Source organism: Herpailurus yagouaroundi, unplaced genomic scaffold, assembly GCF_014898765.1.
Source record: "Herpailurus yagouaroundi ecotype Mexico unplaced genomic scaffold, PumYag 193, whole genome shotgun sequence".
Taxonomy (NCBI): Eukaryota; Metazoa; Chordata; class Mammalia; order Carnivora; family Felidae; genus Herpailurus; species Herpailurus yagouaroundi.
In genome coordinates, this window is record NW_024412424.1 from 2387866 (window position 1) to 2409794 (window position 21929).

The window sequence follows — 21929 nt, forward strand, 5'->3', positions numbered from 1 at the left end:
CCCCCCCCCCCCTGAGCCCCCCACCCCCCCCCCCCCCCCCCCGTGGGGGGGGGGGGTGTCAAGGGGGTGGGCTCTGCTATCCCACAAGCCCCTGAGGCGGGGAGGGGATGTCTGCCGGGGTCTCCACCCAAGCACCTCGCCCTGGACCTGGAGCTTCTGACTTCCGGAGCTTTCTGAGTAATCAGAGCATGTCTGCCGGCAGCTGCCCCCTCCCTGGCTGGGATTTCCTGTGCCTCTGGGGTCCGGAGGCCACGGCATCCTCTTGGGTTGTGGGAGGGGAAACCAAGGCACTGAGGGTGGCAGACCCTTGCCTGGCGTCCCTAGCAGGTTCAGCCTCCTGAGCGTCCAGCCCTGACCAAGGACGGTGCCTCATCTGTCACACGGGAGGGAGGGGCGCTTCGCTTTGCCTTGTGGAGGGAGCCCCTCCGACATTGTGGGTGGGCTCAGACAAGTCTTCCTCTGCCTACTTGGGGCTCCAGCCACACAGGTTAAATGCTCTAGGCTTCCAGCACCTCCTCTAGGACTTGCTGTGTGATCTTGGGCGTGTCAGAGGTCCTCTCTGAGCAGCTGTTTCCTGTTCTGTAAAGTGGGGAGCATCCTTTATGTTTAAGATGCACACGATCACCTAATTCTGGGTGACCCATCTCAAGGGCGAGGCTCCCGAGGGTCAGACACAAGAATCCCCACCCACAGTCCCACGGTTTTTAGGGACCCAGCTGGAGTTTCTCGGCCAGGTCCTCACTCTGCCAACTCAAGCCTCCCGTGGCCCCTAAATACACCAGACACAGCCCCACCTCAGTGCCTTTGCCCTGACCGTGTCTCCCCACCCCGGGACGCCCTCCCCAGATCACCCCACGGCCCTCACGGCCGCCTCGGGGCATCGGGTGGGCTGTACGTGCCTTTCCGTCCTGCAGCGCGCTCGGAACGCTACCGCCACCTGGGCTCTGAGGACGAGGAGACCAACGACGAGGAGTCATCCACGGAGATCCCCCAGTTCTCGTCATGTTCCCACCGGTTCAGCAAGGTGGGCCCGGGGACCTAGCTACGGCACTGGGGATGTTGCAAAATGTTGGTTCGAGGTTGGGGGCGGGGTTCTGCTGCTTTCCGTCGTGATGGTGGTTGAAATACGTATGAAATATACCATCAGAGCCGTTTGATTGATTGATTGATTGACCGATTGGGGGGGGGGGCGGGGTAGAGTTTTTCCCTTTAACGAAATGACCTTGGAAATGACGTACCTTTCCGTGACGCCAACGCTACGGTTTTCGGAGTCACAGTAAGATACGCAGAATTGCATCCATAATTAACGTGAATGCCAACACTTCCAGCAGTGATTTCAGTTACGTGGCGAACACAGTCAAGAAAGCAGCCACCGGACAAACGTGGGCTCCTCTCCTGCCTCCCCCTCTTCCCGGGAGGTGGCGGCAGGGGCAGCTGCAGCGGCAGAGGTCAAAGGGGTGGCGCCCCATCGTAGCCATTTTAAACTACAATTCGGTGGCATTCCGCGCATTCATAAGGTCGGGACACCCATCACCTCTGGTTCCAGAACGTTCCCATCATCCCAAAGGGAACCCCCAATCCCGTGGGCAGTCACTCCCCTTCCCCTCTCCCCCAGCCCCGGGCCACCCGCAGTCTGCCTTCTGTGTCTGGTGTCTTTCACTCAGTTGGATGTTTTCAGAGTTCACCCACGGTATCGTGTGTGCAGGGCTTCGTTCCTTTTTGTGGCTGAGTAGTGTTCCACTGTGTGGACGGACCACGTTTTGTGTACCCGTCCGTTGGTGGACACTTGGGTCGTTTCCACTTTTGGGCGACTGTGACCAGTGCTGCTGTGCTGGGTGCCACATTTTATAGCCTCACAAGCTTAAGTTTCCTTCCTTCGTTTCTAATTTGATGAAGAAAACCTTCCCTGCTGCTTGTGGGCCTGGGCCCCAGGCAGAGCGCCCTGATCAGCAGCAGAAACCCTGGCTGCAGCCCCCTTGGTAGCCGGGCCCCTTCGAACCTTAGTTTTTCCGTCTGTACAGTGGGCGTCTTTACTCTGCTGTTTTTAAGGATGTGGTGAGTCTGGGTTTAAGGAAGTGACTCACAGGGAAGCACGGGGCATATAGGAAGCACTCAACTAAGCTCACTCTTTTTCCTTTTTTCTTTTTTTGAGAGAGAGAGAGAGAGAGAGCGCGCGTGTGTGTGTGAGTTGGGGAGAGGGGCAGAGGGAGAGAGAACTCCAAGCAGTCTCCACACCCAGCGTGGAACCCGATGCCAGGCTCGATCCCACAACCCTGGGATCGTGAGTCGGACTCGTGATTAGTAACACCAACTGTTACTGATGTTTTCTGTTTCTTCCAGGTCTACAGCAGCTCCGAGTTCCTGGCCGCCCAGCCCACGCCAACCTTCGCCGAACGGAGCTTCAGCGAGGACCGGGAGGAAGGGTGGGAGCGTAGCGGCGAGGGCGAGTATGGCCGCCGCCTGAGCATGGATATTCGGTAGGTGGGCTGGAGAGTATGAGCAGATCCAGCTTCCGAGCCTGCTGGGAGGTGGAACCACAAAATCTAACACTGCAAGGAGCTTCCCGGTGGCCCAGGAGAAAAGGGTCAGACACACTGGCTAGCCTGTCAGACCCCTGCCAGCGTGGCCCCTATCATTGCTGCCTCTGGCTTTGCGTCCCTTACCACAGCAGGCGTAAAGCAGCCGTGCACTGTCCTACTGCTAGGCTTCTGCTTGCTCCATTCCCTCTGCCAGCATACCCCTCGCTAACAAACTCCTGTCCGTTCCTCAAAGACCAGACCCAACAGAAATAATCAATGCCTACTAGAGGATGAGCATCGGAAGCTGGGTTTTAAAAAACGCCAATTCTCTGGGCAGAGGACGGGGCAAGCAGAGGGAACTCACCCTGTATTTACGAATTCCCTCTGGCTCTGGGCTGAGTGTTCAAATCTGGCTGCCAGGGGTAACTGGGTGTCCCGGGGCGACGGCGCCTGGCAAGTGTGACTTTGGCCCTTCCCTGCAGCAGCCTGAGGTCCTGGACGTCCTCTGGTACTTCCTGTCCGTCGTCTTCCCAGCCCGAGCGGGGCCCCAGCCCGTCTCTCTTGAGTACTATTAGCCTGGACACGATGCCCAAGTTTGCCTTCTCGTCAGAGGATGAGGGAGCCAGCCCAGCCTCTGCGGGCCCCAAGAGGCCCATCTTCATTCTGGGGGAGCCCGATCCACCCCCAGCAGCCACCCCAGTGATGCCCAAGCCCTCAAGCCTTTCTGGTAGGTGAGGTCCAGGGTGGGCGGGATAGTGTTGTAGAAAGTTTCCCAGAGGGACTATTTGAGATGGGTTTTGAAGGATAAGTAGGAGCTCCCCAGAGAGACCATTCGCCTGTCTAACAAAGGCTTTAAGATAGGAGAGGCCAGGGTTCCCAGAGAATCCTCGAGCCTCAGCTTGTCGCCCAGTCTAGGGGTGATACCCGCAGCTTCACTGGGTCAGGATGGGACTGGAGAGGGGGGTGAGACCGCAGAGCTCTGAGGGGTGCTGGGGGTCTGACGGGTGGGAGAAGGCTGCTTAGAGGAAGGGACTTGCAGAGTGGAGCTTTCCAGGGAGAGCAGTGCAGAAAGGAAGTATGGGAAGAGAGAACCCTCTAAAGAAAGGCCAGGTAGGGGCGCCTGGGTGGCTCAGTCGGTTGAGCGGCCGACTTCGGCTCAGGTCATGATCTCACGGTCCCTGAGTTCGAGCCCCGCGTCGGGCTCTGTGCTGACAGCTCGGAGCCTGGAGCCTGTTTCACATTCTGTGTTGCCCTCTCTCTGACCCTCCCCCGTTCATGCTCTGTCTCTCCCTGTCTCAAAAATAAATACAACGTTAAAAAATAAAAATTTTAAAAAAAGAAAGGCCAGGTAGCCAAACTAGGGTCCACGCTGACCGGGGAGGAAGGGGCTCTGCCTGCCGAGGGCAGAAGGACTGAGTGGTGAGACTGGCCGGGCTGACCCCCAACCCTGCTGACCCCTAGCTGACCCAGCCGCCCTCAGCCACGCACGCCTACGGAGCAACAGCATCGGTACACGGCACTCGACACCACGGGCCTTGGATGCTGGCCGAGGCCGCCGCCTTGGGGGCCAAAGAGACCCAGCTCCCGAGAAGTCTCGGGCCTCCCCCAGCGGGGGCCGTGTGCCCAAGTCCGCCTCAGTGTCCGCCCTGTCGCTCATCATCACGGCCGGTAACGCACGTGGCCCAGCCTCGTCTTTGCTTTGTCCGTCCACGTCTGTTGTAACCGCGGGGCTCGGGCTGTGCCACGGGAAGGGGGAAGGAGCGAGACACGGGGAGAGCTGGGGGGCCGGCACTCCTGGCGGAGGGCACTGCATGTGCAAAGGCCTGATCGGGGGACCGTGCCTGGGACACTGGAGCAGCAGCAAAGCAGCCAGGATGGTCAGCTTGGTGGGAAGGGGAGGTGCCCTCCCCACCCTCGTCCCTGCGAGGGAGTGACCCCCCCCCCAACCCGTGTCCTTGCAGATGATGGCAGCGGCGGCCCCCTCATGAGCCCTCTGTCCCCACGCTCACTGTCCTCGAACCCGTCGTCCCGAGACTCCTCTCCAAGCCGAGACCCGTCCCCCGTGTGCGGCAGCCTGCGGCCCCCCATTGTCATCCACAGCTCGGGCAAGAAGTACGGCTTCAGCCTGCGGGCCATCCGCGTCTACATGGGCGACAGCGATGTCTATACCGTGCACCATGTTGTCTGGGTGAGCTGGCCTCGGGGTGGGCAGGAACAGTGGGACTTGGTTTGAGTCTAGCTTCACCCTGGCAAGGCACTTCACTTTGGGAGCCGCGTTTTCTAGTCTTAGGAAAGCAAGCTCATTGGCTGAAAGGTTTTGGAGCCCAGGGCAGGGAGCTGGTGCCACCTGGGTCTTTGCAGCCCCTCTTACTTAGGGGGAGGGGGTTGGGCAAGACGGACAGGGATGGACAGAGGGGTAGAGACCTCAGTTGGGCACGAAGCTCCCGCCCCACGCCCGCAGATGCACCCTGGGTGTGATGTCCTGCCTCCCCCCAGCCCAGGGCCCGTTCCCTCCCTGCCAGCACCCAAGGTCAAGGAAACCACGTGAGTGGCAGCAGCTTGCTGGGGTCCCACAGCTGACCCAGCTGGGCCGGGGTCTCCAGCTGTGGGTCCCAAGCCCCCTGACCCTACCATCCACCCCCAGAGCGTGGAGGAAGGAAGCCCTGCCCAGGAGGCGGGCCTGCGAGCTGGGGACCTCATCACCCACATCAACGGGGAGTCAGTCCTGGGTCTGGTGCACATGGACGTCGTTGAGCTGCTGCTGAAGGTTCAGCCCCCCATCTTCCCACCCTTGGGACTTCCAGACCCCCACCCAACTCTGCCTACCCTTGGGGCTCCCAGAATCCCCACGTCCCGTCCATCCTCAGGGGCCCAGGTCTGCCCCCACTGCTTTGCTCCTGTGACCCCTCAGCTTTTGATCCTGAGGTTCTCCCCTCTGGAACCACACCTTTCCACACCTGGTCCCACCTCCAGGCCTTGCATGTCCCCTCCCCTCTGCCCAGGACGTACATCCTCCTTTGCCCCCTGGGTGCCCCTACGTTTGGCCCTCCTCTGGCTCACCCTGGCCTTATGAGGCTGGGGGTGTCTGTATTATCTTTATCTTCCTCAGGGGGGCTGAGGCCTGGGGGTGGGGAGGTGGGCCCAGGCCAGGAGGCAGGGCCTTGTTTGGAGAGCTCCTAGGACCGGTGGGTGGACAGGACAGGTGGGCAGCTCATTGCATGGATGGGCAGATGACGGACATGCATCTTTGGCCCAGTGAGTGGCAGGTCAGTAGGCGAGAAGTGGGTAGATAGGATCTGGGGCTCTGACGGATGAAGAAGTGCGTGGGGGGCTTGCTAGGTGGGAGACCCACAGGTGACCCCCTCGCCATCCCTCCTGCAGAGCGGCAACAAGATCGCCCTGCGGACCACAGCCCTGGAGAACACCTCCATCAAGGTGGGCCCCGCCCGGAAGAACGTGGCCAAGGGCCGCATGGCTCGCAGGAGCAAGCGAAGCCGCCGGCGGGAGACCCAGGACCGGTGAGCGAGGGGTGGGCCTGCGCGGAGTGCTGCAGAGGACCGGGAGCAGGCTCCCTAGACTGCTGGGGACAGGGGTTCTGACGCATCGGGTCTCTCCCCCTCAGGCGGAAGTCGCTCTTCAAGAAGATCTCAAAACAGTCCTCTGTGCTGCACACCAGCCGGAGCTTCTCCTCCGGCCTCCACCACTCCCTGTCGTCCAGCGAGAGCCTCCCGGGTTCGCCCACCCACAGCCTCTCCCCCAGCCCCACTACGCCTTGCTGCAGCCCAGCTCCCGAGGCCCCCGCAGGTAGGTGTGCCCCCCCCCCCGCCCCGCCCCGCCCCGGGGCCACCCTGGGGCTGCTCAGGTCTGTGGGGCCTGACCCCGGTGAGGACGCTGGCGGGGTTTACAGGAGGGAATGACATGACATAGGAAGTGAGGGGACCAGAAGGGCCTTTCCAGTCGCTGGGAGGGAGGAAGTTGGGAGATGGGTCAGGCCAAGGAGCTGGGAGGGAGGAAGTTGGGAGATGGGTCAGGCCAAGGAGCTGGGCTTAAATTGGTGGGCAGCTGGGAGCTATGGAGGGTGTGTGAGCTAGAGAGGGCATGTTTTAGAAGGGTCTGCGTTTTAGAAAGATCATTCCGGGGCAGGAAAGGATGGGGCCCAATGTCTGTGAGAGACAGCCAGGTGCAGACACCCCTAGGCTCACTGGGTCAGCATCCAGTGATGGGAGGACCAGGCTGGGGCACCCCTGAGGGGAAGCAGGGAAGGCCTCCTGGAGGAGGCCCCTGCTCCAAGAAGCCCTCTCTGCCCCCTCTCTACCCTGACTTCGAGGGGCTGAGGGTATCTGTGCCACCTTTCCTTTCCTCAGACCAGGTATCCTCTGCAGCTGAGGCTTGGGGTGGAGGGGCGGTCACGGGGCAGATGGTGGATGCGTACCTTTGGCCCATTGAGGGGTAGGTCATTAGATGAGAAGTGGGTGGATAGGAACTAGGGCTTTGATGGATGAGTAGGAGTTCACCAGATCTAAGCCAAGGGAACACCTTGCACACATTACAGGAGGCGAGAAAGGCAGGCATACTGGGTGGCCGTAGGCAGAGACGTGGGCTTTGGCAGGCGCTCTCAGGCCCAGGGCCCCACGACAGGGCTGGGGACATGCAGGCCGGTGGCCCTGACCCTCATCTATCACCCACAGACACCGCATCCCCTCCCAGTGCATCCCCGAGCTCCAGCAGCCCTGCCTCTCCTGCCGCCGCTGGCCACACCCGCCCTAGCTCCCTGCATGGCCTGGCCGCCAAGCTCGGGCCACCCCGCCCCAAGGCCGGCCGCCGCAAGTCCACCAGCAGCATCCCGCCCTCCCCACTGGCCTGCCCCCCGGTGCCCGTGCCCCCACCCCGCTCACCCTCGCCCCTCCCCGGGCACCCACCTGCACCCGCCCGGTCTCCACGGTTGCGCCGGGGCCAGTCGGCTGATAAGCTGGGTTCGGGTGAACGGCTGGATGGGGAGCTGGGGCGCCGCGGCCGCGGGCCAGACTCGGAGCTGGTAGTCATGCGGCGGCTACACCTGTCCGAGCGCCGTGACTCCTTCAAGAAGCAGGAGGCCGTGCAGGAGGTGAGCTTCGATGAGCCACCCGAGGAGGCCGCCGGGCCGCTCACCTCTGTGCCGCAGATTGCCGTGGAGGGCGCCGAGGCTGTGCCAGGAGCCCTTGGTCCTGCCGGGAAGGACTGATCCCTCCCACCCGGCCTCCCCCTGGCCTAGAAGTTGGGCTTTTTCGTGTGCAATGTTTTTTCCGTCAAGCGACTCTTGGATGGAGCCTGAGCCACCAGACTGTGACACCTGGAAGGCGAGAAGCCATCTCAGTCCTTACCGGAAAGTAGAGACAGCACCTCCTTCGTGTTCCGGTGCAGATCAGGGGCCGTACGTGGGGGCAGGAATGGGGGACAAGGGTGGCATTGTAAATAGCAGCAAATCCCTGCGACTAATTTATTACTTTTTATAAGCGATAGGTAGACTGAGCCACCACCGTGAAGGTGGCAGCCCGGGTCCTGCCCCTTGCACCTGGGACCCCATTTGCAGATGCTGCCCCCTGGGCTGAGAAGGAAGCACTTTGGACAAGTTACGTATGTTTGTGTTTTCTAGGTTTTCTGTATGTTTTAGTTTTGTGTGTGTGTTCCTTGATCCCATCCTGGCCCAGGACCCACTGACCTGAGGGGATACAGGCAAGCTTAACCTGTCCGGGCCCAATGCGGATAGGACTTGGAGAGTCTGTAAACGATTCCCCTCCACCACAAAACAAAGCAATCCCGATGAGGGGCTGGACGCTGAAAGCTACGTCTCACTGTCATAGCCTCGATCCCTAGGCCAGTCTCGCTAGAGTTTGTTTCTAGTCCTGAAGGCTTCAGCCCGGGGGAGGGGGTGTGGGACCTGGGACCTTGATGGAGGAGCAGAGAGGTCACCCACTCCACAGGGGGACACTGATGCCCTGGGGTGGGGAGGGAGGCGCAGGCTTCGAAGGGTACTACTGCCAGGGCAGGGGAAGAATGTCCACCCTGGACAAGATTTCACGTGCTCAGTGCCCACCAGGGTGAGCCCTTGACCATGATGTGTCTGAAACACCCTACGGAGGGTTCCCGCAACGTATCGCAGCCTTCCTAGAATGAAATTCGAGTGAGAAACCCAGCTGGGGGGCAATGGGGCCCAAGTTTGAATCTTGGCTTCCTCGTGTGGCTCTGGGAAGATGGCTTTCCCACTCTGTGCCTCAGTTTCCTCGTGTTTACAAAACTAATCCCAATGACTATTTATTAAGCATCCGCCCTATGCCAGACGCTTTTACTCGTGGCTTCTCCCCCGGCCAGCCTTGAGAAGGCTGCAGGTGGCGGTGTCCTCCCCATTTTACGGACACGTAACCGAGGCCTGGCGAGGGGTGGAGACGTGTCGCACGATCACCTGGTAAAAAAATCACGCAGCCAGGCCCCGTCGTGGGCACTGTCGACAAGGGAGCTTGAACGGAGAGTCTGGTGTCGGATACAGCAGATCCACCTCCAGATCTCTTCCCGGGCTGCTGTGTGACACACACTGGGCGCCTCAGAACCGCCACTTCCTCTGTGGAGGTGGCCCGCCAGATCCCCGCGCCCCACCTGATGAGGGCACGTTCCAGGCACGGTAGCCCACTCTGCATCCCTCCCAGAGACCCTCGCCCAGCACTGGCTGGTGCTGGAGCTAGACCAAGGCTGTGCATGACTTGTGCCCCCCCACCCCCCTTCCATCCTGGAGCTGACCGTGAATAAAAGCCCACGTTTACAAAGAGGAGGCCCAACGTCTGGATTTGTGAGGGGCAAAGAAAGGGGTAAGGGGAGAGAGTGTGGTGGGGACGGGGTGAAAACTGACTCCCTTTGAAGGGGTTTTGAAGGTGGCACAGGGGTTCGCCAATGAGATTCTCCCTGATGTCTTCTCGGGTCCCTGGCCTCCTCCTGCCCTCTCCCCGAGTACCCATCATAGGCTCTGCTCTTAAAAGCTTCATCCGGACACCGATCTGGGGCCCCGAGCTGTGTTAATAAAACAAATAAAAAACATCTCTGTGTCCTTTCTATACAAGTCTTCGCTGGAACTGTGCCCTGTCCCCCCACAGCCCCCCACGCCGCACGCGAACCCACCCCAACTCCGTGTTTTTGGGTTACTTCTGGGCAGTACTACCAGAAGCCCCGGGCCACGCTTCCGAGTGTCTTCGGCTATTCCGGAAACAATCGTCCGTCTCTGGGTCCTCGTTGGGCGTGTTCCCGCGCTCGCTGCGCTGCAAATAGTTCAGCTGTTTCCGGACGCTCTGGGCTGCCATGGAAACGCTTTCAATCCCAGCTTATTTGGCTCTTTCCTGAAAAGCTCAGATTTCTGTGGCGAGCTCCCTTCCCACCCCACCGCCTCCTGCTCCCTGAGCTCGGGGCCGCCTCGCGCCCTTAGGACCCATCCATCAGTTCCGGAAACTGGTGGTCCATCCCTGGCTCTCGACTCACAGGGCCTCCCTCTGGGTCCGAGCACACGCGGTTCTTTGCAGAAACTGCAGTCTCGGGGCTCAGCCTCGGTTCCATCAGTCCCGCTGGTGGGGGGGGGGAGACGCTCGGCGATTTCCGGAATCACTCGGTCATCTCGAAGCCCAGGCGGGCCCCGCCGAGCTTAGGGGAAACGCTTAGCTGACGAGATTGCGCTCGGCTGTTTCCGGAAATGCTCGGCTATCTCGTGGCACCCTCTGCCCGCCAGTCCCGCGGGAGGATGTTCGGCTCTTTCCGGAAATGCTCGGCCATCCCGAGGCTCCGCCCCCGCCTCGCTTCACGCGCCTGACCCGAACGCGCTCGGCCATTTCCGCCGGGGGCGGGCCCGGCTGTTCGGAACCGCGGCGGCTGTGGCGGAGGCGGGGATCCCGCGGCTGCGGCGACGGCGGCCGCGGCGGAGCCACGGGTCGGGCTCCGCTCCGTGTGACGGCGGCCGCGGCGGCGGTGGCGGCCGCGACCAGGTAAGTCCAGGCCGGCTGGCGTGGCAGGCTAGGCTGGGCGTGCGCGCCAATGCGGGGCGCCTAAGCAGAGCGCGGGGCCGAGGTGGAAGTCGGAACGCGAGCGCCTAGCCGCATCGCGCCCCGCGGGAACCGGGGGCCTCCGGGAGCAGGAGGCCTCGGGTTCGACCTGGCAGCGGTGCAGGCTGCCCCGGACGGTGGGGAGAGGAACGCGGTGCCCCCAGGCAGAGATAAGGCGCTGGGACTGCGGCCCCCGATGGAAGGAGGCCCTGCCTGGAGTGGGGCGTCGAGCAGTAATAAGGGGCACCCAGGCTTTGTGTGGGACATGGTGAGATGCAGGAGGGTCGGGGGTCGTCTCCGCTTCCGTTCCCCTGGGGGCTGCCGGGTCCACGCAGGCCCGGGCACGCCTCTGAATACGCGTGAGCGCGCGGGCCCTGCGTCCAGCCGCCGAGCCCCTGGCCAGGCCTGGCCCCTCCACCCGGCCTCTTGGATTCCCCGGGCGCACACACCGGGGCGTGTGCAAACGTGTGCACGTTGGGGCGCGGGGGCCGGCAGGCGAGCGGATCCAGGCGGTCTCCTGGACGTCCCCTCGCTGGGCCTCAGTTTCCCCACCTGTAGAATGGTGGTACCGGGTCCAGGAAGCGGGTACGTTTGGGCACCCCGGAACGGGGAGCTTCTCCTCCCCGCAGAGAGTCCCTTCTGGGGCTCTCGTGGTCGGGGCACAAAGCCCCGAGCCCTCTGTCTGGCACTCGAGGACCAGCGCGGGCGACGGCGGGTGGCTTTCATCGGGCCACCCTGAACTCTTGGCAAGCAACTTCCCACTGTCAAGCCTTTGCACGTACTATTCCCTCTAGCCAGTACTCTCTCCTGCCCTTTCTGAAGACCCGCCCTCTAGAAAAGCACGCCCTCCCCCACTCCCCAGTCTCAGGAAGACCGAACCTGTGGGGCTGAGACTGGGAATGCTGTCCGTGGCGGGCTGTTTCCCCGAGGCTGGGCGCTCCCGGGGCGTGATCACCGATCGCCATGCATCCAGCAGCCTCCCCCTTGGCAGCTGTGATGCCCTCCTGCCATGAACACTCTCCTGGCTGCATGGAGGTCCCCTTGTCCGCCCATCACCCCCCCTCACGTTTTGAGATCCTACTCTAGGCCCCTCATTGAGCCAAGCCGGAACACGCACGCACGCACGCACGCACGCACGCGCGCACCTTCATCTCTCCCCACGCAGAGACCTTGGACTCACTTGTTAGTCCTTTGCCCGCGCTGGGGCCTCCAGCTGGACCTGCTTTCCTACCTCTTTGCTTCCTTGCTGCCTCCTGTGTTCAGCTGGCCCGGCCCCTCCTCGGGACTCCCATAGTACCCTAAGCATTCCCCATCACGCTCTGCCCACTGGGGGGTCTAACTGGCTTCGTGGCCCACTGGTCCAACAAAGACCTCCCTGCGCTGAGCCTCAGTTTCTCCATCTCTAACAGGGGCGATGAAGAGCGTGCGATATGCCTGGGGCAGAGCTCGCCAGGACCCCAAGGGCTGCTGTTACGCCCATTTCACATCTGGGGAAACAAGACTAGAGAGGGGCTGGGACTGGCCCAAGGGTACCCAGCGAGGGGATTCCAAGCTCAGATTTGGGCCCATCTCTGGGGTGGGGGTGGCAGGAGCCCGACCCGGCTGACGCTGCCCTGCCCATCTCCCCCTAGGTCGGCGTCCTGGCCAAGCATGGTGACAGCCTGTGCCCTCGGCCCCCTCGTCTGGCGCAGCCGGAAGAGCCGCCAGCCTCGGGCGCCGATGGCCCCCCGTGTGAGGGAGTGAGCAGCCTGGCCCTGCCCTACGGATCAAGGGGGGACGCAGCGGCCGAGTGACCTGAGACCACGCTGCCGACCCCCTCCCACCAGTTGACGGATGGTGGAGCGAGCCATGAGCGACCCACGTCAGGGTCGTGGAATGATGGTGGGAGGCAAGGCATGAGTGACCCCCGTGGTCACCTGTAACTAACTTCTTGGCAGAAATAGTGGTCTCGGTGCCCCAGGCCGACTCAGCGGACCCTCCCCGGCCGTCGCCCCAGCCGATGGGGCCACCGGGGCCCCGAGCCGCAGCTTGACCGTCCAGACCCCACCCTGCCCAGCCATGGCCGGCGCCGAGGGCTTCCAGTACCGCGCGCTGTACCCGTTCCGCCGGGAGCGGCCGGAGGACCTGGAGCTGCTGCCCGGGGACGTGCTGGTGGTGAGCCGAGCAGCCCTGCAGGTGCTGGGCGTGGCCGAGGGCAACGAACGCTGCCCACAGAGTGTGGGCTGGATGCCGGGCCTCAATGAGCGCACGCGGCAGCGAGGTGACTTCCCCGGCACCTACGTCGAGTTCCTGGGTCCTGTAGCCCTGGCCCGGCCCGGCCCTCGTCCGCGTGGCCCCCGCCCACTGCCCGCCAGGCCCCGGGACGGGCCCCCTGAGCCAGGTGAGCAGCAGGCAGGGGGCCCCCGGGCGGGGCGGGGGTTCCCTCAGAGCCTCAGCTTCCTCTTCTTTCTAGTGAGACAATGGCACCCCTTCCAGGGGAGGAGGAATAAGGACATGTGGTTGGTCAGCAAGTGTTGACTGCACTGCTGTCGAGGGCTGGGCACGGTTCACGGCGCCGGGGACACAGCGGTGGACACGGGCCCGGCCCCGCCCCGCCCTTGTGGGGCTCCTGGTGCAAGAAGTGACAAGTGACGAGAAGTGACTAGGTAACGAAAAGGGCTGTGAGGAAGGAGCCTCACGAGGGGAGAGCTGGGGGCGAAGGGCTCCGGGCGGCAAGCACAGCAAAGGCAGAGGCTGAGAGGTAGGGATGGAGCGGCGGATTCGGGGAACAGCCCGTGGAGCCGAGTGGGAAGGGAAGGGCCACGCAACAGGGGCTGTGCCTCAGGGACTTTGTGGGATTGACTCTGAGCACAGTGGGGAGCGTTCGGCAGGATTCAGAGGTTCACTTTAGCATCGTCCCTCGGTTTACCGATAGGGTCCCTTGAGAAACCTCCTCTCTGTTGCCCTAAGTTTACCTGGGTTCCAAAACGGAGGGAGCCACAGAGCCTAAATAAAGAGGATGGGATGATCATTCCAGGCCATGTAGCACACTGGGGTATGAGGACCCCACATGCCTCCCCCAAAGACCCTTGGCCATCTACACTTCTGAGGCACGTGGTAGGAGTGCAGAATGAGGGCACTGGGGGTAGGCTGAAATCGCTGTCTGCTGGGCAGGGCACATGGGTTCCAGCCAGGGAAACCAAGGCTCAGGTTGTGGGGAGGAGGCTGGTAAGTGCTGAGTGCCTGGTAGTCTGCTCCCCCACCCCCCGCCACAGCAACCCAGGGAGGCCCCGCCTACAGATGGGGAGACCCAGGTGCAAAGGAGTCAAACCACTCACCGTGGGCACATCCTCCAGGGAAGACCAAGGCCCTGGGAGGCGCCATGGCCCCAACCTTTGGCCTGCCCGGTTTTGTGCCAGAGGGACATTGATGCCCCAAGAGGGTCACAGCAGAACCCCACAGCATGGGGCCGAGTTGGGGGGGGGGGGCGGGAAACAGAGGCTGTGGTGTGGTGCTGCTAGGGGTTTGCAGCATCTGGCGCCTCCAGGGCCGGGGCCTACGTCCCGCCTCAGCCTGGAGGAGCAGGAGGCGGCCCCATCCGGGCTCCCAGCCAAAATCTGCCTCTCCCCCTGGTAACAGCCGCCTCCCTCCTCTGCCTGGCCTCGGTCCAGCCACCACACACATGCCCACTCCGAGTGGCTGCCCAGCCCCGCCCTCCAAGTCTTCCAGGACTAGGTGACAGCGGCTGGGGCCAGCCCTCTCCAGGCCTCAGTTTCCTCATCTGGCAGCAGGAAGAACGGGTCCTTTGCACGTGCAGGCCCTGCCTCTCCAGGGCCCTAGGACCACCCAGCAACGTGCTGTGGCTGCCCGTGTCCCCTCCGTTCCATCCCACACAGGGAGCTAGTGCGAAACTTCAGTGTTGCACCTGCGCCCCCAGAGGGTGGTTGCTCCCTCCCTCAGCCTCAGTTCCCCCATCAATAAAATGGGGGTGACACCTGTTCTCACGAGACTTCCCTCCCCCGCTTTGCAGAGGAGCCACAGGCAACTTTCAAACCTGTGCCCCCACCCTGCCACCATCACCCACCTCCTCTCTCCTCTTGTTCTCTCTCTTTTTTTTTTTTCTCTTTAGTGTTTTTGACGTAGCTGGGCCTTTCTCCAGCTTGAGGCACCACCTGGCCCATCACTCAGGGAGGCCCTGCAGGCCTGGGCTTGCCCTTGCTGGATGCCAGGGCGTCCCTGCCGAGGGCCGGAGCCGCATCAAATGATGGCCGTGCAGGCAGAGCACGCCTGAACACAAAGGGGCCGGTGGAGCGAGAAACGCGGGCCCAGGAAGGCCTCTGACACCCGCTGGGAAGGGGTTCAGCATTTTTAAAACCGGGAGAAATACTTTTTTTTTTTTTTTTTTTAAAGTATGATGACTTAGAGAATGGAGAAAGGTCCTTGAAGTGAGGTGTTCTGACCCGGTTAGGGGAGACTGTCCTTTTATTGTCTTCAACCGCTTTGTTGTTCCCACTAAGGGAGAAATGACACCATGAACCGGTTTCTTACTCGAGGGAACTGAGGCTCAGAGAGGGCGGGTTCTGTACCCAAGGTCGCACAGTGAGCGACGGCAGCACCGCCGTAGTGAACTCCCACGGACTCGGTGGCCTCAAGCAACAGTGTATTTTCTCACTGTTCCGGAGACCACAAGTCCAAAATCAAGGTGTCGGCAGGGCCGTGCACCCTCTGGAATGTCTAGGAACGGGTGGTTCTTTGTTTTTTCCAGCCTCCAGGACCTCCAGGTGTTCCTTGGCTTGTGGGCACATCACCCCAATCTCTGCCTTTGTCTTCACCTGGACTTCTCTTCTTACAAAGACACCAGTCATTGGATTGAGAGCCCCCAAATCTAACATCTCGTCTCAAAATTCTTACCTTAATTGTATCCGCGTAATAAGGTCGTAGTCACAGGTGTCAGGATTTCTACCTGGTCTCTGAAAGTGTGTAAACTGGTACTTTAACCCAGAAAATCGTTTGCCACCAACTCAACCCTCCCAGCCGCTTCAGCCAGGCCTTTTGGCTTCCAAACGATGGCGGTTCAGATGCCAGGCGCCTGCCTAGACCCGACCCTACCGGGAGCCGCCCAAGCGGAGGTTCAGGCAAAGAAGGGCTGGAGTCCTTCCAGGGACCCCACCAACACGCTGTCCCCTTCTGCCAGGCCTCACGCTCCCTGACCTGCCAGAGGAGTTCTCCCCACCTGATGTGGCTCCCCCGCTCCTGGTGAAGCTCGTGGAGGCCATTGAGCGGACAGGTGAGCCTCCGCCCGGCTGCGACCCAAGTATGCTGCTTGCTTATCTCTGGTGACGGGCCACTCAGCCTCTCACGGGGCCGCCAGACCCACTCTGCATGGAAAGAAGCTGAGCTTGGATGCTCTGGGCCTCCGCGTGGAGGTGGGGCAGTAGTGACCCCTACCGGGTTGGATGGGAATGTGGTCACCGGACCTGCCGTTGCGTGTGCTGTGCCCTCTGGCACCACCTGTCTCCCCTCCCCCTGCTCTTCTGATCTCTGGGAGGTTGAGTAGCCATCCCAGGCCCGTACAAGGGGTACGGGGGGGGGGGGGGGGATGCATGTGAGAGCTGGTCTTGCCATCTGGGGTGGAGCTGACCCACCCCTTCCCCTACCCCTCCAGGGCTAGACAGCGAATCCCTCTACAGGCCTGAGCTGCCCGCCCCGCGCACAGGTGAGGGGGAGCTTGGACGGGCAGGGGTTGGGGGAGCGCTGGCCCTGGGCCTCCTTGGCCAACCCTGCCCCCCCCCCCCCGCCCCCGCAGACTGGTCCCTGAGCGACGTGGAGCAGTGGGACGCCACAGCCCTGGCAGATGGCGTCAAGGGCTTCCTGCTGGCGCTGCCCGCCCCCCTCGTGACGCCCGAGGCTGCGGCCGAAGCGCGCCGGGCCCTGCGGGGTGAGCCTGGCGGGAAGCCCGGGTGGGAAGGGGGCCGGGGCGGGCCGGCGCCGGCTCACCCTGCCCCGGCCGTGTGTCCGCAGAGGCCACGGGGCCCGTGGGGCCGGCGCTGGAGCCCCCGACGCTGCCACTGCACCGCGCGCTCACGCTGCGCTTCCTGCTCCAGCACCTGGGCCGGGTGGCCCGACGTGCCCCGGCTCCGGGCCCCGCCGTGCGAGCCCTGGGCGCCACCTTCGGGCCGCTGCTGCTGCGCGCGCCGCCCCCCTCGCCGCCGCCAGGGGGCGCGCCCGACGGGTGAGGTGCCAGAGGGGGCGGGGCTGAGCCGGAGCTAAAAGGGGCGGGCTTTCAGGGAGGAGGGGCGGGGAGCCTCCGCCCAGGGTGGGGTCTAGGCCGTGATAAAGGAGTGTGAACGGGGCCCCTGGGTTAAGAGGCCAGAGGTGTTGTGATGCCGGGACTAGTTAGGATAACCCGGGTGGGATCTGTGGTTCCAGGAAGACCCCAGCAGCCTTGAGACTTGAAGCGATGGGGCCTAGACCGCAGAAGAGGCTCGTGGGTGGAGCTGTGCACCTTCGCTTCCGCTCCCCCTCCCACCCTAGGTGCTAGACTCCCGTGTGTTTGGTGTGTGAACATTTATCGAGTGCTTACTGCATACATGTAAACAGGCGGGGGGCCCCCACACCTGCCCGTCTTCTTCCCTACACGTGCTTTCACGTACGTCTGCCGCACGATGCGGGACCCTGTGCACCTCAGACCCTACCTACCCCCTGCTCTCCCCTTCCCCCTAGGACTGAGCCCAGCCCTGACTTCCCGGCGTTGCTGGTGGAGAAGTTGCTTCAGGAACATCTGGAAGAGCAGGAGGTCGCACCCCCAGGTGACTCTCCCCTCCCCCCCCCCCCATATTAGCTCTTACTGTTGGGAATCACGAATACCGACCTGGAGTCCTGCCCGCATCAGCAAGCTCTGTTGCAACAGGAGCCAGCCACGGTATACAGTTGGTGCTCAGTGTACATTTCTTTTCCTGTCCCCCAGCGCTGCCGCCCAAACCCCCCAAGGCCAAGCCAGCACCCGCAGGCCTAGCCAATGGGGGGAGCCCGCCCTCCCTGCAGGATGCCGAGTGGTACTGGGGTGACATCTCCAGGTAGGGCCGTGGGACGGGGCCACGTGGCGGGCAGAGCCCGAAAGGCAGGGTCTCCGGTGGGCGCCCCAATCCTGGGTCTCCCCGCAGGGAGGAAGTGAATGAGAAACTCCGGGACACACCCGACGGCACCTTTCTGGTCCGAGATGCATCCAGCAAGATCCAGGGGGAATACACACTGACCCTCAGGTGGGGGCCTGCCCCTTCCGGGGTGACTGGGTGTGAGAGGTGGGAGGGAGGACACCCAGGGCAGAAGGACAGGGGGTTGCCTGGAGAGTGGGGCACGTGCGGTGTCCGGACGGCTGGGGATCGCACGGGCTCCTGACACCCCTCTCGCCCGCCCCTAGGAAAGGCGGGAACAACAAGCTGATTAAGGTCTTCCATCGTGACGGGCACTATGGCTTCTCAGAGCCGCTCACCTTCTGCTCCGTTGTGGACCTCATCACCCACTACCGTCACGAGTCGCTGGCCCAGTACAATGCCAAACTGGACACACGGCTCCTCTACCCGGTGTCCAAGTACCAGCAGGTCTGCGGCCAGGGTGGGAGGACAGTGCCAGCCTCCGGCACAAGTGTCCCAGGCCTCTTCTCTGATCACCCCCGGTGTCCCTAGGACCAGATCGTCAAGGAGGACAGCGTGGAGGCGGTGGGCGCCCAGCTCAAAGTCTATCACCAGCAGTACCAGGACAAGAGCCGCGAGTACGACCAGCTCTACGAGGAGTACACACGCACCTCCCAGGTACCACAGGCCTGCACACGTGGGGAGACCCAGGCGTGGAGGGGCGGCGGCGAGGCCATAGGGACAGCCGTCTGCTTCCAGGTCACAGAGCAGTCATCAGCACCCGGAACTGCCCTAAAGGCGGAAATCAATGCATGTGTTTTCAAAAAAGGAAGGCACCAGCCAGCCTCCCGGGAGCAGCTGAGTCAGGACCTAGAAAATGCCTTGGTGGAGCCTCTGCGTTTCTCGGGGCCTCACTTTCCCCATCTGGAACCGCGGGCCTTCCTTATTTCTCCGTAACCCCTCAACCTGGATGTTATTCCGAGTGATGATAACCTGACAAAGAGTTGATGGAGACAAAGGGTCAGGCGATCACGGGAAAGCGCAACATCTTTTAAAACAGGGAAGGGGGATGGGGCGCCTGGGTGGCTCGGTTGGTTAAGCATCTGACTGCGGCTCAGGTCAGGATCTTCTGTGAGTTCGAGCCCCGCGTCGGGCCCTGTGCCGACAGCTCGGAGCCTGGAGCCTGCTTTGGAGTCTGTGTCTCCCTCTCTCTCTGCTCCTCCCCCGCTCGTGCTCTGTCTGTGTCGCTCTCAAAAATAAACATTAAATTTTTTTTTTAAACGGGGAAGGGGGAGGGAGGTTTTATCACTCAAAGACTGTTAATAATCTACTTCTGTAAGTTGAGACGCAGCTAATTCAGACTGGACATCCCATTTCAGGCAGAGAATATCTGGGTTCTCCCTGCCATCCCCGAGGAATTTCTTCCTTGTCCCCTTTTTACTGATGGGTCGTCTGAAGCTCTGAGCAGACAAGACGCCTGCCTGATGGGTGATGAACATCGTGATCTTGGGAGTGACTTAGGGCCCCTGAGTCTCAGTTTCCCCATTAATAGCTCTCGCTTTGTAGGAAGCTCTCGGCAGGTTCTACAAGATGATATATTGAAAGTACTCCATGCAGCAGGTACCCTGAGAGGGAGCCCCATGCCCTGTACGTAGCAACTAGATTTGTCATTTTTTCTAATTTTTTTTTATTTTGAGAGAGAGAGTGCACGTGAGCAGGGGAGGGACAGAGAGAGAATCCCAAGCAGGCTCTGTGCTGTCAGCCTGGCACGCTGAAGGCACACTATCATGCAGCTTCTCAGACCTAAGCTTCCGGCAGCTTAGGCGTGAGATCATGACCCGAGCCAGTACCCAGAGTTGGACGCTTAACCAACTGAGCCACCCAGATGCCCCTAGATTTGTCTTTAATTCTCAGCAGTGCTAACAGATCCAGGTGTTTGTAGGGTACCCAAAAGAGGATCTAAAGGAAGAGTGGGTTTGGGGAGTGGGGTTCTGAAGGCTGAATAGGAGTCCGTTCAGTACAGGAGGAGCTAGAGGAATGATGCACCTGCAAAGTCTCCATATCAGAGTGGGGATCTGCCTTCACCCCTCATGAGGGACTTGAAAGGAATCCCAGCAGGTGCTAAGAGTCCCCCCCCCCCCGCCCGCCATTTCAGGAACTGCAGATGAAGCGCACAGCAATTGAGGCCTTCAACGAGACCATCAAGATCTTTGAAGAGCAGGGCCAGACACAAGAGAAGTGTAGCAAGGAGTATCTGGAGCGCTTCCGGCGTGAGGGCAATGAGAAAGAGATGCAGAGGTGAGTCAGCTCCTCTGCCCTGCCCTACCCCACCTTACCCTGATCTGGCACAGTGCACTTGGGGAAAGAAAGGAAACAGAGGGGACACCCCGAGTTCCAGGGGGAGGGAGGGTCGTTTGAAATGGGTTCTGAAGGATGAATAGGAGTTCACGGGAAAGAAATCAGGGACGCAGCAGTGCAAAGGTGTAGAGGCTGGGGCGCCGTCTGAGGCCTCAGAGCCGCCCCTCCCACAGGATCCTGCTGAACTCAGAGCGGCTCAAGTCTCGCATCGCCGAGATCCACGAGAGCCGCACGAAGCTGGAGCAGGAGCTGCGGGCACAGGCCTCCGACAACCGGGAGATCGACAAGCGCATGAACAGCCTCAAGCCAGACCTCATGCAGCTCCGCAAGATCCGAGACCAGTACCTCGTGTGAGTGCCTGGCTCTGTCCTCAGATGCAGAGTCCCTCGTGAGTTTAGGCACATCTGGCGCGGTGATCTCTGCCGGGGCCTCACTGTCGTTGCCTCCACCAAGCGGCCCCGCCTTGCCCCTGAGACCCCTCGTCTGTCCACAAGGGGGGGGGGGGGGCGGGGGCGGGGGGGGGGCGGCCGCCCCCCCCCCCCCGCCCCCAGGAAGGGCTACCTAGGTACGGGTCAGCCTCAGCCTCATAGTGGTCTGCAAAACGGGAACACTGTTCCCACGGCGCTTGGTCACTGGGAGCTTCCAGCAGAAGCCAGTCTGTGGATGCTAACCGCGCGGCCTAGCGCGCGGGAGGGTCGCAGCAGCCCCAGGCCAAGCTGAAATCGTGCCCCTGCCTCCCCGAGCCGCCGAGGGCTTCCTCAAGGGCTTCTCTCTCCCACCTCTGCCTGAGATGCGTACGTGTACCTGCCGTGTGCCAGGCACTGTGCTGAGTACCGAGTGCGCGTTAGCTCATTCTGTTCTCTCAAAGTTCTTTGTAAAGTTGGCCCTTAACAGCTGAGGGAAACTGAGGTACGGAACAGAACCCCCCCCCCCCCATGTGAAGGCACACTGCCGTGCAGCCCTCAGGCCTAAATTTCTGGTAGCGATAAGACCTTGCTGGGGTGGCCCATTCTAGGGGTCCGATAAGTGTTAAAGGAAACATAGTAAGTGGGGGGGCGTCCCTGGAAGGTCCCCCGGGGCCAAGCTTTCCTTGACCAAGCCAAGGCTGACCCCTTGTGGCAGCCGGCGGTATTGCACCCAGAACCTGCACTCCTGTAGGCCGGTCCTTGCCTCCGGCCCGGCTGTCCTGACCCACTGTGGGCTAGCCTGCCTGTGCTGCTCTGTTCCCCTCCCGGCAGGGTGGAATGAGCCTACCTTTCCTCTTCCTCCAGGTGGCTTACCCAGAAAGGTGCCCGGCAGAAGAAAATCAACGAGTGGTTGGGGATCAAAAATGAGACTGAGGAGTAAGTGGACACCCGATGGGGGCCCGGGAAGGCCTCCCGGAGGAGGGGGCCGTTTTCGGTGGGTTTTGCAGGACGAGTAGGAGTTCACCAGGGCAGGTGAGTCGTCCAGGCGGCAGGAGAGCCTCAGAGGCTTGTGGGTGAGTGACCGGGGTCCCTCCCCGCTTCCCCCGCAGCCAGTATGCGCTGATGGAAGACGAGGATGACCTCCCCCACCACGAGGAACGCACGTGGTACGTGGGCAAGATCAACCGCACGCAAGCTGAGGAAATGCTGAGTGGCAAGCGGGATGGCACCTTCCTCATCCGCGAGAGCAGCCAGCGGGGCTGCTATGCCTGCTCTGTGGTGTGAGTGCCTGGTGGGGGTGGGGGGAGCCGGGAGTGAGCGCAGGGGTGGGGGATGTGCGCGTTCCTCCTGAGAGCTCTCGCTGAGCACCGACTGTGTGCTAGACCTTGGGAAGCCGGCCGGGAAGAAGCCCGCCGCCGCCCCCCCCCCCCGGGCCACAATGGCTGCCACGGGCAAGGGAGGAAGCTAAGGCAGGAGGCG

General features: G+C 62.0%; 2 protein-coding genes across 2 annotated transcripts in view; both read left to right on the forward strand.

The window, feature by feature from the left end:
- MAST3 (microtubule associated serine/threonine kinase 3) overlaps nt 1-9319 on the forward strand; it is a 40554-nt gene extending 31235 nt beyond the window's left edge. The window contains exons 20-28 of the mRNA XM_040445555.1: nt 915-1024; nt 2341-2477; nt 3005-3246; nt 3981-4187; nt 4481-4707; nt 5164-5286; nt 5901-6037; nt 6142-6323; nt 7208-9319. Of these exons, the coding sequence (XP_040301489.1) occupies nt 915-1024; nt 2341-2477; nt 3005-3246; nt 3981-4187; nt 4481-4707; nt 5164-5286; nt 5901-6037; nt 6142-6323; nt 7208-7740 (1898 nt within the window). The 3' untranslated portion in view covers nt 7741-9319. The remainder of the gene's footprint in view (nt 1-914; nt 1025-2340; nt 2478-3004; nt 3247-3980; nt 4188-4480; nt 4708-5163; nt 5287-5900; nt 6038-6141; nt 6324-7207) is intronic.
- A 1097-nt stretch (nt 9320-10416) lies between these two features.
- PIK3R2 (phosphoinositide-3-kinase regulatory subunit 2) overlaps nt 10417-21929 on the forward strand; it is a 12878-nt gene continuing 1365 nt past the window's right edge. Inside the window, exons 1-15 of the mRNA XM_040444920.1 lie at nt 10417-10516; nt 12205-12953; nt 15747-15839; nt 16218-16268; nt 16359-16490; nt 16574-16784; nt 17276-17361; nt 17520-17628; nt 17716-17814; nt 17973-18153; nt 18238-18363; nt 19841-19983; nt 20217-20393; nt 21315-21386; nt 21560-21730. Coding sequence (XP_040300854.1) covers nt 12632-12953; nt 15747-15839; nt 16218-16268; nt 16359-16490; nt 16574-16784; nt 17276-17361; nt 17520-17628; nt 17716-17814; nt 17973-18153; nt 18238-18363; nt 19841-19983; nt 20217-20393; nt 21315-21386; nt 21560-21730 — 1973 coding nt within the window. The 5' untranslated portion in view covers nt 10417-10516; nt 12205-12631. The remainder of the gene's footprint in view (nt 10517-12204; nt 12954-15746; nt 15840-16217; nt 16269-16358; nt 16491-16573; nt 16785-17275; nt 17362-17519; nt 17629-17715; nt 17815-17972; nt 18154-18237; nt 18364-19840; nt 19984-20216; nt 20394-21314; nt 21387-21559; nt 21731-21929) is intronic.